The sequence below is a fragment of the Lissotriton vulgaris genome, chromosome 8 (genome assembly GCF_964263255.1).
Source record: "Lissotriton vulgaris chromosome 8, aLisVul1.2, whole genome shotgun sequence".
In the NCBI taxonomy this organism is placed as follows: Eukaryota; Metazoa; Chordata; class Amphibia; order Caudata; family Salamandridae; genus Lissotriton; species Lissotriton vulgaris.
The window spans coordinates 974,709,213-974,724,060 of NC_141696.1; the positions used below are offsets into that span (position 1 = coordinate 974,709,213).

The 14,848-nt window shown below is 47.3% G+C and overlaps 1 protein-coding gene across 1 annotated transcript in view; it reads left to right on the plus strand.

Moving 5' to 3' along the window:
• OBI1 (ORC ubiquitin ligase 1) overlaps window positions 1-14,848 on the plus strand; it is a 155,747-nt gene that overhangs the window by 44,658 nt on the left and 96,241 nt on the right. Inside the window, exon 2 of the mRNA XM_086934821.1 lies at window positions 3,190-3,325. Within this exon, the coding sequence (XP_086790947.1) occupies window positions 3,190-3,325 (136 nt within the window). The remainder of the gene's footprint in view (window positions 1-3,189; window positions 3,326-14,848) is intronic.

Genomic DNA, 14,848 nt, shown 5'->3' on the forward strand with positions numbered 1-14,848 from the left:
CCTGTCTTTGTGGTCGTATGTCTGTAAAAATGATAAAAGCTTGAAATTCTGGAAGGTAAAGAATTCAAGAGGTTATTTGAAAAGACAGGAATTTAGGAACATGAATTACAGGTGGACGCAAACTGACAACAGGAAGTACTGACTATGGATTGACAATACACATTAGGGCATGTAGTTAAAAGATGCTTTATTTAATAATATTATTTTGGATCTATCTTTCTAACATTCATTGATTTAGATCCGGCAATTGGTCTCATGTTGTGCACTTTGTAATTTTTATGTGTCACAATACATTACAGTATAGATATACAATTCATAAACAGATCAAAAAGATGCAAAAATACAAAAATAATTAATATTAGTCAAAAAACATGGCTAGAAATAAATTGTAGTTGCTGCGCGCGTTTCGGCTATTAGCCTCAATCAGGAAGCCATGATGTATGTTCCGAGTGTACCAATCTTGTATTGCAACCGCAATACGTGGAGGTGGACTGTAGATGCACTTGAGAATTGTGCTAAGGCCAAAGATATGACACAGTCTGGGGTGCAGAGGTTAACCATTCGCTGATGGTCGTGTAGAGTTTGACAGGGGTTATATGATGCTAACCTGTGGTCTTCTATATTCTTAGAAACTTGACAAAGCAGCAGCATAGGGTAACGCGGGATTATCCGGGAGATATCATGGAGAGAAGGACATCATGGTTAAAACTTGTTACGTAACTGCTCTGTCTTTGTAGTCCTTCGCTCCGGGTTAGGGATAAAAAAGGTGCGTCTCTGGAAATGGAGTTGGTAGCGTCCTCCGATGAGGGGGTCTGGCTCTCGGGCGTCTCGACTCGGATAATCCCGCGTTACCTTATGCTGCCGCTTTGTCAAAGCCAAGCAAAACCTGTGGTTTGGAGATCCCCGAGAGTCTGCAAAGCCTACTCTGGGGTTCAACTGCTCAGAAAACAAAATATTAACAGATTAATTTAATTTATTATAAACGAAGAAGCAACATTTAAAATTGAAAAATCTCAAGTGTTCTGTAAATTTGAAGTAATTTGAAATTGGAGGCTAAAAATTAAGTTACTATACTCCAGATTGATTCGTGGGAGCAGTGCAAGTCCATCAAACCGAACAAAGTGTAGACAGTGAGTGGCGTCAACCTGAATTTAGAAAACCTTTGACCTTCTCATTAAAATGTTGTTATTTTTATTAAATATTTTGAATTAAATAACATATTTAATTATTTGTGTATTTGTTCGAAGAATACTTGTTGTGTGTAGTTTTGTGATTCAAATCATCAAAAATGCTTAGGACGAGTTCCCGGCTTCCAGTATTGATTCAGTGGGGGTCCCTGGATTACAGTACTGATTCAGTGGGGGTCCCCGGGTTTCAGTAATGAATAAGTCGGATCATTCCACGGAAATCTAAATGTTAAGAATCACTGCTCTAATGCACCTGAATTTCTGATCTCTATTACATCTTAAAGATAGCTTTCTCTAGGACATTCATTGTGCTGTGGGGCATATTCCCTATGCACATCCTTTTAGCCTTGACAATATATAGTTCTTTCATTGTGTTCTCCAACAAAGTTTTTGCAGGATTTATTAGATTTGTCATTAATAATTTTGTACATTACCTTCTTCAGCTGGCAGTCAAGTATTATTAGTCCTAAGCACTTTTACAGGCAACCTCAAACCACATAGGAGACTCTTTAATAAATGAATGACAGAATTCTTGTCATTAACAGATTACACATGAAATATAACCCTGTTGGCTACTCCTCTTCTTCCCCCAGTCTTATAAACTAAGACATTTCTGGGTCTCCTTACAACGGATTCCAATGAGAGAAGGAATGATGCATGGTGCGACTGCTTTTTTTGAACTAATCTAACTTTGTAATCATAAAATACATTTGCTATATTTACAGATCATTCCGAACTGCACATCCTAGAGAAACAACACATAGGTTTCATTGGCTAAAACTGAAAGTCACGGAATAAAGATACTTGCCATACAGCATGTGACGAGTATCCTCTCACTGGGCTATGTTGATTTTCAATGATAATGTGCAAATTTGATATTGATAGGATTAAAATAATGCAATTTGAATAAAAAATGATTCCCAATTATTTTCAATCCAACCATTACCATGTAATGGCTTGATAAATGTGTTTACATTTATTTTTTTGAGGATTATTTCATAACCTTAATATCTGGTTTGAGTACGTCTTCTAATGCAATTAATACACATCAACTGTAAATTCTCCGTACACATTTATTTTTTTATTTTCATTATCCCAAAACCTTTTCCACATTGGGAATAGTTAATTGAATCACATATGTGCAGACTATTATGTGCTATCGTTTGCGGAGAGATTCAATGAATTCCGAGAAGTGACTCCTTAAATGAGTCCGAATGCCCCTCTCCTCTATCAACCACGGTATTAAATAGCATATTATTATACTCTGCGCATGTACCTATATAATTCATGCCATGATGTTTTTTTTAAATGTGAATCTGTTTGAACAAATGGTTCAGCAAGGTCAAATCTGACCGCTAGGAAAGTTTTGTCTAGGTGTAAAGTAATTATTGCATGCAATATGTGAAGCAGTAAAAGTATCTTACTCATGCCGTTTGTGCTGTACTCTGGTCAGGCGCGCAACACCCATTGGACTCACCGGGCTTCAGCCCCCCCCCCCCCCCGGTCGTGTGTGGCAGACCGGGATGAGACAAATCCCGGGCACACACACAGCCGCACCCGAACGTTTCACAGATCTTTAAAAGACCATTTGAATGTTAATTAGGCCTTGCAGTTGTTTCACCCCTACTAAGAGCCCCTACAGCTCCACTCTGCCTACTGATTAAAGGTTCAGCCCCCCGAAATTTTTTCTTAGCGCTGCCCCCCCCCCTCCCCCCTGAAATTTGGCTCTAGTTGCGCCTCTGACTCTGGTAATTAAAGTGAACTTGACCATTGCACTCTACTATTGTGTTTATTGGTACAGTTGCTCTATGTAGCTTGTTATGGGCCACCTTTTTTTTCACACCTAAGACGTGAATACATTTATGTGTATTTATACATGTGCATACATGTATGCTCAAATGATTCTACAATATAAATTTATGAAAAAGATTCTGAAGAGAAGTTTAGGCAAAATGTAATTTTATTTCAGTGCCCATGTTCACCTTGTCCTTTTTCTTAAAAGGTACGCCAGCCTGTCATCTGTGTCAACTATCATGTCTTCTGTTCCGTCTGTATTGAAGTTTGGCTGAGGAACAATAATCAGTGTCCTGCTTGCAGGGTTCCTATAACAACTGAGAATCCCTGTAAAGAGATTATAGGTAAGGCATTAACCTAATATTTATTTTATGTTAAATCTTTAAGCACCATTAATACTGCTTGTGAAAACAATAGTCTGAAGACCATGTCTGCTTAAATTAAATTCTATCAATTGGTGTCATTTGTAGACCGGAAGTCTTTCAATAGAACTTTCTCTGTAGTTTTGGTTTTTCTTACCTCTGGTTGAAATATTGACTTAAATCAAATCCTACTCCTGTGAACTGAGAATTGGAATATGCCATTGTGAACTTTGTTGTATCTCTTGCGACTAGATCTAGGGCTCGATTCCGATCTCCTTCCGAAAGCATCCGACCAAATCTGATCCGGAAATTCATTTGGTACGACTTGGAGCGGTGAAGTTGGAACGAGTGCAATACATACGTATGCACCCGGGTACGATTCGGTCGGGCTCCCATTGACTTCAGTAGGAGCCTGTGTTCCGAACGCGAACACCGGCACCATTGAAGAAAGTGATGGTTGAGGAAAAACGTACACCCTGTGGCGGGCACTCTTTTTGTGCCTGCCACACTGCATGGTTGGAAAGGGGGGGTCCCATGGGTACCCTCACTGGCCTGATTCGGAGAGCCCCGGTTGAAGGGGGGCCCCCAAAGACCGATTCCAGTAACCGAATCGTAACGGCTATCCGAATTGGCCATTGTACTTGCTCACTTGGAAAGCGAGTCCATAGAGCTGTTTGAATTGGCTCCGGAAGGCTCGGCCTGTACGAATGCCTCCCGGAATCGATGCGGTCAGCGCAAATGATTTCTAGGCACCGAACTCAGTCGTACGGAACTGTGTATGATTCGGTCAGAATCAAGGGCTACAAATCGGATCCAGAAAAGCAGAGTCCTATTCGGAGGCCGTCCGACGGACATCGGAATTGGGCCCATTGTAGGAAATGTAATTTTGGATGATTGACATTTTCTGTCAGTCGTGATGCACGTGTGTCAATCTTTAATATGTACTTACCCCCATAGAAAAAGTTCTATTCCCTATGTGTCTATAGTTTAATTCAGCCCAGCCTGCTCCGTCTGGTGTAATGAGCAACCTTTTTCAGTGCTGTTTTAAGTTTTGAGGTTTGTATATTTTCTGGCACTGTACAATGGAGCAGTGACCACTATACTCACTTGTAGTGTGCAATTGATAGGTTGTTTTTAATACACTGAAAATGATTTTAACCACTTTACCGATTTTAAGCATGGAGATACTGAAATCATAGGACCCGGACCCCCCAGCAGTGTCCCCGCCTCCCCCTGACTAACAAGAAACCCACATAGGAATCACCAAAGAGATTTTACGTGGGTATAAAACGGCCATGTTTAATCATAAACAAACCATAAACATGACAGGCAATAACTTGCATAAGTGATCATTAAAATTCACACTTTGAATAATAACATTTTAATTGATCTGTTCCTCATGCCCCCCAGCACCAAGGGGCCCTCTGGCTCGCATCTCGCAACTGAGCATCCTACGCCAGCTGCCGTGCACCTGCCCCTTAGAGTGGTGGGCCCCAACCTCTGATCCTTGTCCGCCATTACCAGGGCCCACCCCTCGACCACCAGGCTGCCCAGGGACCCAGGAGGCTTGAAATCTGTCGCCCTAGCCTCCCCAGCCGGTGGTCAGTTCTTCCCAGCGGAGAGCTTACCGTCTCCCCCCTCAGTGCTGGCCTATGGAGTGCGCAAGGCGAACTCCTATCCATTGTGTTAGTCACTGTTCACTGATCGCAGGTCTCATTACCGCAAAACGCCCCCTTCAAGCCACTAATCTAAGGGACGGGTGGGTGGGAGCTGAAAAGAGGCAGTAACCAGTCCTCGGGGGTCAGGAGCGTTGGCGCGAAGGTTCAGGTGATCAGAGGGGCAACAGGAACAGAGACCGAGGCCACAGGGATTAGCCCCTAAATAGGCCAAAGGTCTCCGCCCTCTCACCCCTCGAAGTGCCTAGCATCCCCTAACCCGGAAGTGAAACGGGCGGCCGGTCGCCCATTGGACGAGCCGGCTGCCCAATCTCGTGAGACCGGAGGCGGGGCCCGGGGAGCCGGGTCCTAAGGGCGCCCCTCATGAATGACGCGCTTGGCATAGGACCCGGACCCCCCAGCAGTGTCCCGCCTCCCCCTGACTAACAAGAAACCCACATAGGAATCACCAAAGAGATTTTGCGTGGGTATAAAACGGCCATGTTTAATCGCAAACAAACCATAAACATGACAAGCAATAACATGCATAAGTGATAATTAAAATTCACACTTTGAATAATAAAATTTTGATTGATCTGTTCCTCATGCCCCCCAGCACCAAGGGGCCCTCTGGCTCGCATCTCGTAACTGAGCATCCTACGCCAGGTGCAGTGCACCTGCCCCTTAGAGTGGTGGGTCCCAACCTCTGATCCTTGTCCGCCATTACCAGGGCCCACCCCTCGACCACCAGGCTGCCCAGGGACCCAGGAGGCTCGAAATCTGTCGCCCTAGCCTCCCCAGCCGGTGGTCGGTTCTTCCCAGCGGAGAGCTCACCGTCTCCCCCCTCAGTGCTGGCCTATGAAGTGCGCAAGGTGAACTCCTGTCCATTGTGTTAGTCACTGTTCACTGATCGCAGGTCTCATTACCGCCACAAGGGTGGCCAAGGCCCACAGGTCTGCCACCCTCCCCACCTGCGTTCAGAATAAAAGACCAAAGTTCCTTGATAAAAGTGTCTGTGCCCAAGTCCGACAGATGCACCCCATCCTGGTGGTACATATCATCCCCTGAGATCATCCGGTGCTGGATATGACATAGGCGGCCCTTCACTGAGCACAACCTTGCCAATTCGCCATTGAGACGCCTCACTGAAACATTCAAAGATCTGGCCCGAACTCCAGGGCCGCATGACCTGCGCGGTAGCATACCCGACCAGGCAATCCTGGCAGAAGGAAAAACACGCCCTAGCCAGGCAAATTCCGTCAGCAATGTCTCTTTCACGGCCAAGCGTCCCCGGTCAACCATGTTGTTGCCTCCCAAATGCAGGATAATCCAATCAGGAGACTTGTGCCCTTCCTGTTCCTTTATCTCCTCCACGAGCCGCCTCAAGTGTCGGATTCTCATCCCCCTGACGCCTCGCCACAGGAAGTTCGTCTCGCCCAAGCCCGCCGGCTTCACCACTCGCCGTTGCTGCAAACGCCCAGTCGCGCGATGCACGAACGAGTGCCCCAGTACCCACACCACCTTCGCGGGCATACTAATTGAGAGGAGAGAAACGGAACAGTCAAGCACAATCCACCACGAGCCACCATCAATCTGTCATAGCAATTCCGGTCTCACATAACGCTTGTAGCAATTGGAAGACCAGCGCCCCACTCCCTTCACTGTGTTAACCTGGAGGCCAGCCCCAGCCGCCAGGGTGGCCGCACCTATTCTAAAGGAATGAGAGGTGTAGCCTAACGCCCCTAACCCAAGCTTCGCCAGCGCTAACCCAAAAAACGATTTGAATTGAAATTGGGAAAGGCAGTCCCCATTCTCGTGAATGAACAATGCCTCCCCCCCCCCCCCCCCCCCCCCCCCAAGGTAGGGCGTAGGGCTAGGTACGCCCGCAGCCGGGCTACCGGGCAGACCGCCACGCCGGGCGCTGAATGCAGCCGAATGGTGGCACCCACCCCTCCCTGGTCTGTCTTGGATCTTCTTAGGATTACCTCTAGGGCTCCAGGGGAGATGGTAGCGTCCCTGAATTGCGGTCCCCCCTCGTGGTCAGATCTGGAGACCCCCACTACTTCTCCCAGGCGGATAGCCCCATAGAAAGTCAGGGTAATGGCTGCCCCCAGTAGGGCACTCTCAAAAAATGATGTACAGACTGTGGGTAAGGGCTCGACAATATTGATGAGGGTATGGATGTCCAGTGGCCTGCGATGATCCCGTCTAGGTCCCTCCAGTCTAGCCCACCCCGCTAGCGCTTTCTTGACTAAAAAAGTATAACCAGGGTCCCTCACCCCCGCCAGCTTTGCGAAGAAGCCTATTGCAGCTAGATGAGCCCTGGCATAAGAAACAGCCCTGCCCTGGTCCCTTAATGCCTGTAAAAAATCATACATTGCATTTGCAGAAAATATATCAGTTATGCCGGCTTCCACCGCGAAGGACCTGTAACAGTTAAATTGCTGCTGATATGCACGCTTGGTGCGATCACTTAGAGCGGCACCTACCAGCCCCGGGGTTCCAATTGTCCACAGTGATGTACGGAACACTGTCATTCGCTCCTCTGCCCGTGGATGGAATCTCTGGAAGTCCTGTAACTTGGAACGAGACAAAGCATCAGCAGCGTGGTTATCAACACCTGGTATATGCGCCGCCTTGAAAGTCAAATTGAGTCTTAGGCATGCCAGCACCAACATTTTCAACAACCTCAACACATGCCTGCAAGTAGCCCCCTGTCTGTTACTGGCCTCGACCACCGCCATGTTATCTGACCAAAATATCACTGCCCTGTCCTTGAAGCGGTCGGCCCAGACCGTGACTGCCACCAGTATGGGAAAGAGTTCCAGGAAAGCTATGTTCTTGGTCAGACCTGACTTGTGCCATTCTGCATGCCACTCCACCCCACACCAGGACGGGCCCAGGATGGCGCCAAAACCAATGTTGCCGGCTGCGTCGGTAAATAAGCCTAACTTAGCACTGGAAACACGGGGCGCCGGCTACACCACCCTCCCATTGAAGTCTTTAAGAAAGCTGAGCCATACCTTGAGATCCTCTTTCACCTTAGCTCTCAGGCGGACCCGGTGATGCTTCTGGGTAAGTCCTACCATTGCCCTGGCTATAGACCTAGAGAAAGGGCGCCCCATGGGAATGATTCTAAGGGCAAAATTCAATTGACCCACCAACACCTGCAACTGGTGCAAAGTCACCTTTGGACCTGCCAAAGTGTCCTCAATCGCTTGGGAGAAAGCCATCACTTTGTCTAGGGGCAGCCTGCACTCCCCCGCCACTGTATCAATTTCAATCCCCAGGAAAGACATACATGTGTCCGGGCCAACCGTCTTGTTGGGAGCCAAGGGGACACCAAATTCTTGAAACATTGCCACCAGATCACCGAGCGCCCGGGCACACGCCCCAGAAGCCGCCGGTCCCATCACTATGAAGTCATCTAAGTAATGAACCACGTCTAAACACCCTGTTCTGTGCGAAAAAAACCACTGCAGCAGAGAACTAAATGTCTCAAAGTACTTGCAAGAGACTGCGCACCCCATTGGCATACATTTGTCGTAGTAAAATTGGTGGTGCACCTGGAAGCCTAGTAAGTGATGATCCTCAGGGTGCACAGGCAAGAGGCGAAAGGCCGACTCGATATCCTTTTTTGCTAACATGGCGCCCCTTCCTAAGTCCCTCACTTTGTGCACTGCTGTGTCAAAAGAAGAGTAAGTCACAGAACATAGGGCTGAGTCGATGGCATCATTCACTGAGGACCCCTTAGGAGCAGAGAGGTTATGAATCATCCTGAACTGCCCAGGCTCCATTTTGGGTACCACCCCCAGAGATGAACGTACATAATCTTCCCATGGGGGGGCTGAGAAAGGGCCTGCCACCCGGCCCAGCAAACATTCTTTCTCAAATTTCTTAGCCACTACCACAGGATACATCTTAGCTGACAAGAGATTGATGCACTGGCTGATGGGGGGGGGGGGACAGCTAAAGCTGGAATCCGAAAACCTAGAGAAAAACCTTCAAACAAACCCTTGGCTGCTGCCCTGTCAGTATACATGTTAAGCCAATAAGTCAATTTCCCTATGTCCACCGGAGTAGGCAGTTTAGGACTGCGGGGGCTTGGTGTCCCTGTGCCAAGCCCCCCCACGCTCTTTTACCTTCTTATTACACTTAAACTCTGGGTGCGAGGCGTGTCCACAGTAAGAAAACACATCCTCAAACTTACACTGCCATGCAGGCCAGGTGCACACTTTTTTGTTAAATGCCCAACAGGCCCCTCTCTTTTTGCCCGGGCCCCCCCTGGGAGGTCCGAAAGGGCTGTTTAGTGGAATGTTCCCTGCTATTCAGGCTCTCCAACCAGGCATTCACTTCCAACTGATCCCAAACAATGTTTGGATTCTCTTCCTTTGCCCACCTGAAATCCCTGTCATAATCAAGCCAGACTGCCCCCCCATGCATTGCATGTGCCTTCATAATCTTGTTTGTATAAAAGATTAATGAAATTGCCAACTCAGGCCTTTTTTACAACACCACTGTTGAGAACACGTGAAAGCCAAAGAGCCAATTAGTCAAATTCTCCTCAACTCTCGGCCTCCTATCCCTGAAGGAGTTTTCCTTGCCCTCCCTTTCCTTGTATTCGACGTCCCTGCGCTTGGATCTGATGAGTGCAAATATATCAACATATTCTCCTTTCCAAATCTTTTCCCGCATGTCCATGGCTACGTGGGTTGCTAACATACCTGGCTGGGACAACACATTACCCTGTGTTCCCCCCGTTACTAAACCCCCTTCTACGCCCTTTGACACAGCCTCTCCCGTCTTACCTCCTATGGGTACAGTGGCTAATGCTGCTCCTGCCGCCCCGCTGGGGTTCGCCTTGCGCGTGTCCACCAAGCGCGCCAACTGCTTCTGAATTTCCTGTAGCACGCCCTGCTCTGCTGCCTGCGCGGGAACCCAAGGGGTCGCTGCTGAAGTGCAAGGCTTATTACTGTCTGCCCCAGGCGAAGGTAATTGTCCCACCAGGGAGACCACCGATGCTAGCAGGCCACTCGTCGGGTCCTGCGCCCCTCCTGCAGTCACTACCGGTTGCGGTAGGAGAGGGGCCGGTGAGTCTGGTAATGAGGTACCCCCACTCCCCGGCGCTAAAACCTTCAGGGCCTCTCTGATCTCAGTCAGTACTGAGCCTACCGGATCTGCCACTGCGGGCGCCCCACTTGGGCTTGCTGCCCCTGAGATGGGGGCTGTGCCCTGCCCCCCTGTCCTAGGTACAACTGGAATGGGTGGGGGGGGGGGCACTATCACCTCGACCTCAAGTGGATGTGGGACGGGACCTACTGGTCTCACGTCTGAATCTCCTGTGTCCTTGCTAGTCTTGCTCTTTTTACGCTTTGGCCTCCTTTGCCCTTCCGCTGTTTGGGTTTTTTAACTAAAGGTGGGAAAGCAGCCCTAGGTGGCATCCCCTCCCTGCGAGGGCGCTCAATTATGGTAGGCTGCTCAATTATGGTAGGCTGCTCGTCTTGAGAGGAATCGCTGTCTGCACTGCTCTCATCCCCGTCTTTACTAAGCTTTGCTAACAACAGCTTCATAATAGTGGCTAATTCGGGGTCCTTCTCCTTCCTCTTGTGCCCTCCCTTCTTTGGTGCCATCCTCCCTCTTCGTCTATTGGGCACACTGGCGACTTTGGCGTTATTCGCAATCAGGCCCCAATCACTAGCCTAACCGGTCGGTTTATTATTCACTTCCTTGGCCGAGACTGTAACTCTGCCTCGTGGGTGAAGCACCGCAGTCACCGAACTCGTCCCTGCCGACTCCTCGTCGCACCGCAACCTTGAAGCGGTCACGCCGACGCGCTCAGCAAACCCCCGACACACGCGCGCTCCCTCGACAATCCAACCGGATCCGCGGTGTCGAAAGCTGAAAAGAGGCAGTAACCAGTCCTCGGGGGACAGGATCGTCGGCGCGAAGGTCCAGGTGATCAGAGGGGCAACAGGAACAGAGACCGAGGCCACAGGGATTAGCCCCTAAATAGGCCAAAGGCCTCCGCCCTCTCACCCCTCCGGAAGCGCCTAGCCTCCCCTAACCAGGAAGTGAAACGGGCGGCCGGTCGCCCATTGGGCGAGCCAGCCGCCCAATCCCATGAGACCGGAGGCGGGGCCCGGGGAGCCGGGTCCTAAGGGCGCGCCTCATGAATGACGCGCTTGACAAAGTTACCATTAGTGTGTTGTTCCATTAACACCATTTGTATTTTATAGCATGCATTAAGTGTCTCTCCCTAATCTCCCTCTGAATGGTTTGTAGGGAATGGGAACAGTCAGTCAGCATGTGTTTAATAGCCCCATGTCAACCTCAGCCATTTCTGGTTCTGTAAACAAAATGCCAAGTCACACGCGGAGATATGGAACCCGCACTTGTAAAGGAAAACGTAAAGCAGGATCCATCAAATGTCAGCATTACCAGTGGCATGCTGACAGGACTTAAGAATAGTCTATCACATGCCTGGATCAACTCTAAAAGGTGTCTTGTGTTCTGTATGTAGGAGGGGTAGGGGTCAATCATGTGGGAGCATTTTCTCTGAGAGGTTTGTAGGGCTAGTTCTGATTCAATTGCACATCACTAAAAGATTAGTAATACTGGGTGCAGTCAGTTGCATGTAAGGATCTTCTCTAAAAAAGTTGTTTGGGCTCTCTCGGGATTGTATTTCTGTCTTGTCAGAAAGAGTTGGAGGCAGCGTTAGTCCCCCTACCATTCATCCCTATATAGCTAACTATTCTCTCCACCCATGCTGCATTATGTGATGAGAGTTGTGTATTCTCCCTGAGGGGTCTGGGGTTGATAACAGATATTTTTTTGTAACCAGCTTGTTAATGCTCATTTTATCTATCTCAGAAGCATGAAAGGTTGAGTAGACCCCCAAGGTCTGAACCTGTGAGCACGGGGTCAACCACAGATCATTGCATTGAATGAATTTTTCCACAGAGCTCCCACTCTCGACTTAATGCAATAATTTTGAAAGCCTGAAAAACCTGCAGCTAAAATATTAGTTTGACTTGTAAAGAAGACAAAACTCGGGGGATATCAGAGGCAACTTTATTAAGTAACTTGACCTGGTTCTAGTGCAAACCTAGTCCTTTTTCAGGCCATGCAGAAAAGCGGCTCCAACGCTCTAATGATTGCTAAGATCACCATGCTTTGAATAGTTTTGTATGTAGATGACGTTGCCATGGAATTCATATATTAAAGGTTGTTTTTAGGTCAAGCCTAGCGGCAGCTCGCATTCGTTGCTTGCTCTGCGAGGCATGCAGTAGTCGAGTATGCTGTGGAAGCCTCGCCTTCTCTCTGCCCATATTTTTGATTGGTTGGTGTCATTGTCCTTGGTAAATGATGGCTTCCGATTGATAATGAGGCTTGCTAGGCCATTTGTTACCTTTCATGAGGACTGGATCTTTTACATGTGGTGTTACATGGTCTCTTTCATAAGTCGGTAAGCACTATTTTTTTATTTTATTTGCAGTGTGGTCCGCTTTCTCTTTAGCGGCCCGCTTGTTTATTTAATCAATTTGTCGGGCCGCAAGGGATTGTTTCTACTCCTTAAACTAACAAGAATGTGCAATGCAATAGGTCTCGCATTTAACCAAGTTTGAGCTATTGACATTGCAAATAACAATGCCTTTTATTTTAGTTTTAGTTTTTAAAACCTAAATAAGAGGCATTTACAATGGCAATAGCTTAAACTTGTGTAAATGAAAGACCTATTGCATTGCAAATGCTTGTTTTTATTTGTCTAGGGAAATAAGAGCCTCTTGGAGTCCCTAAATATGGGAGGTAACTTTTTCCCCCACCTTATGCATGTCATGTGCTCATGAACTAAGTAGCACCTGCTTTATAATTAAGACACAGTCAATCCTTTCTTCCGATATTTTATATTCTTATACCCTGCTCCCTCACAGTTGCTTTGTAGTGCTACAAAACTCTAATTATGCAACAAAGCCAAAACAAATTGTTATTCGGACAGTTGCGTCAAAGTGTAAGCATTGTGCTTAAAAGTGGTAACATTTGGAGTTGTTACTCGTCGTCTGTTGGTCTCCGGTGGCCTCCTGATGGCCATTGAGTTGCCTTGAATAGATACTTTCTTTATGTAGGTGAGCTACATCAGCTAGTAAGACTGTTACACACTTTATTCTGCGGGCCCTCCTAAGGGCAGTTTCCAGAAACTAGTAGTTTGTAATCACATAGGCACAACAAGCAGCTTTTGGGGGTAGGTATGGCTACTTGGAGGATTGGACAGATCTTGAAGATCTTTGCATCATTTTGGGGCAAGTGTGAGCGAAGCTATGAATGTGGCAGCTGTGAGAAGAACCACAAGGTCCATTGAGGAGAAGTCAGTCCCAAGAGCATGCTGTATGTCCTTTACTGTGTCCTGCAAATATGCATTGCACGTCTAAAACCTTCACATCGCTTTTTATTTGAAATTGGAGTTGAGTAATTCAGAGTTTTAATTCACTCACAATGGGTTCCTTTGTAGTTTTACCCAGAGCTCTGAGACGTTCTGTGCTGTAAACTCATTCGGATCTTGAAAACATCAAGGACAACTGTTTTCCCAAGTCTGTGCCCTTAGAATGTCTCTGCAAAATTGCACACTGGTACTTGTGCCATACCAGCTCTGGGGAGCCCATCATTAAACTACTCACAAGCTAGACTGCCTGTCTTTTTTTCCACCTGGCACTTCCCTGGTATTCTGGACCCTTTTCAGGCCGGTTTTTAAGACCGGAGGCCATTGCTGGCTTCTTTCTCCTGTTTCTCCTGGAAATTACAGGCGGCACAAGGAGCTTCAGGAGTGAGAGGAGACAGAGGTGAGAGACGAGGAAGGAGGCAGGGCTGGTTTTAATATTTTTGCCCCGTCTGCTTTTGGTTCCCAGTCTGGCCCTGCGCGCAACACTCCTTGAGCCACAGTAGATAAGGCAAGAAATGTTTTGATGAGATAAAGGTCCAAAAACTATATAAAATTTATAAAAGAGGAAGTCTTGGCTTGGTGCACTAACGTAGAATCAAGTTTTAAACAATTCTTATTCCAGCAGGAGGCGTACCGTAACACCATCGAAAACCGGGTTGTCTTTCAAGGGTACAGGTCTTAGTCAACTTGCAAAGGATGGCTCTATCTGATACCACTTTGAAACTGCAGAATCCATACTGCCACAGCTTTGGGAAACAGGTAGCTTCCTTTCAGAGTTCTGCAAGTTTCTCTGCTGAAGGGTAAAAGAACTTGTGCGTTTTACCATGCAGGGCTCTTGTTTATACTTCTGGCAACAAAATGTTCACAGACGCACAAACTTAAAAGGAAATATGGTTTTCATTATATAGGTACTCCCCAGAGCCGAACCAATAAGTAAAGAAATGCATCAGGGCCATGAATAGGAGCACCTTTTCACGGTCCTCATAAAAATGTTCTTGGAAGTGATCCCAACAGTTTGTATAGATACGAGTGCCATACATACTTGCTTCCCTAGTGCAGGTATGAGCATGAAACCATGCAGTAATTGGTGCCTTGGAAACGTTGAGCAAATTAAGATGAAGAACCAGTCATGCAAGGGACATTGCCTTTCAAGTAGTATTTTGCTTCATTTGAATCTACTGTGGCTTGCACACAACAAGGGCCAGATATCTGCTAGGTTAGAAAGCCCTTCCAGGTAACCTGGATTTGACTCTTGCTGTAGGCTGTCACCAGTTGGAAAGTAAATACAAACGCAGGAATTTGTTCACAAGAGATATGTCTGTGGTGTATACCCATTGATTGGTGTGAGCCAGTTATTCCTTGGCAAGGCCCAACAGATGTGTGCAGACACCAAAGTTCTCTTAGCTCGGTCTGTGA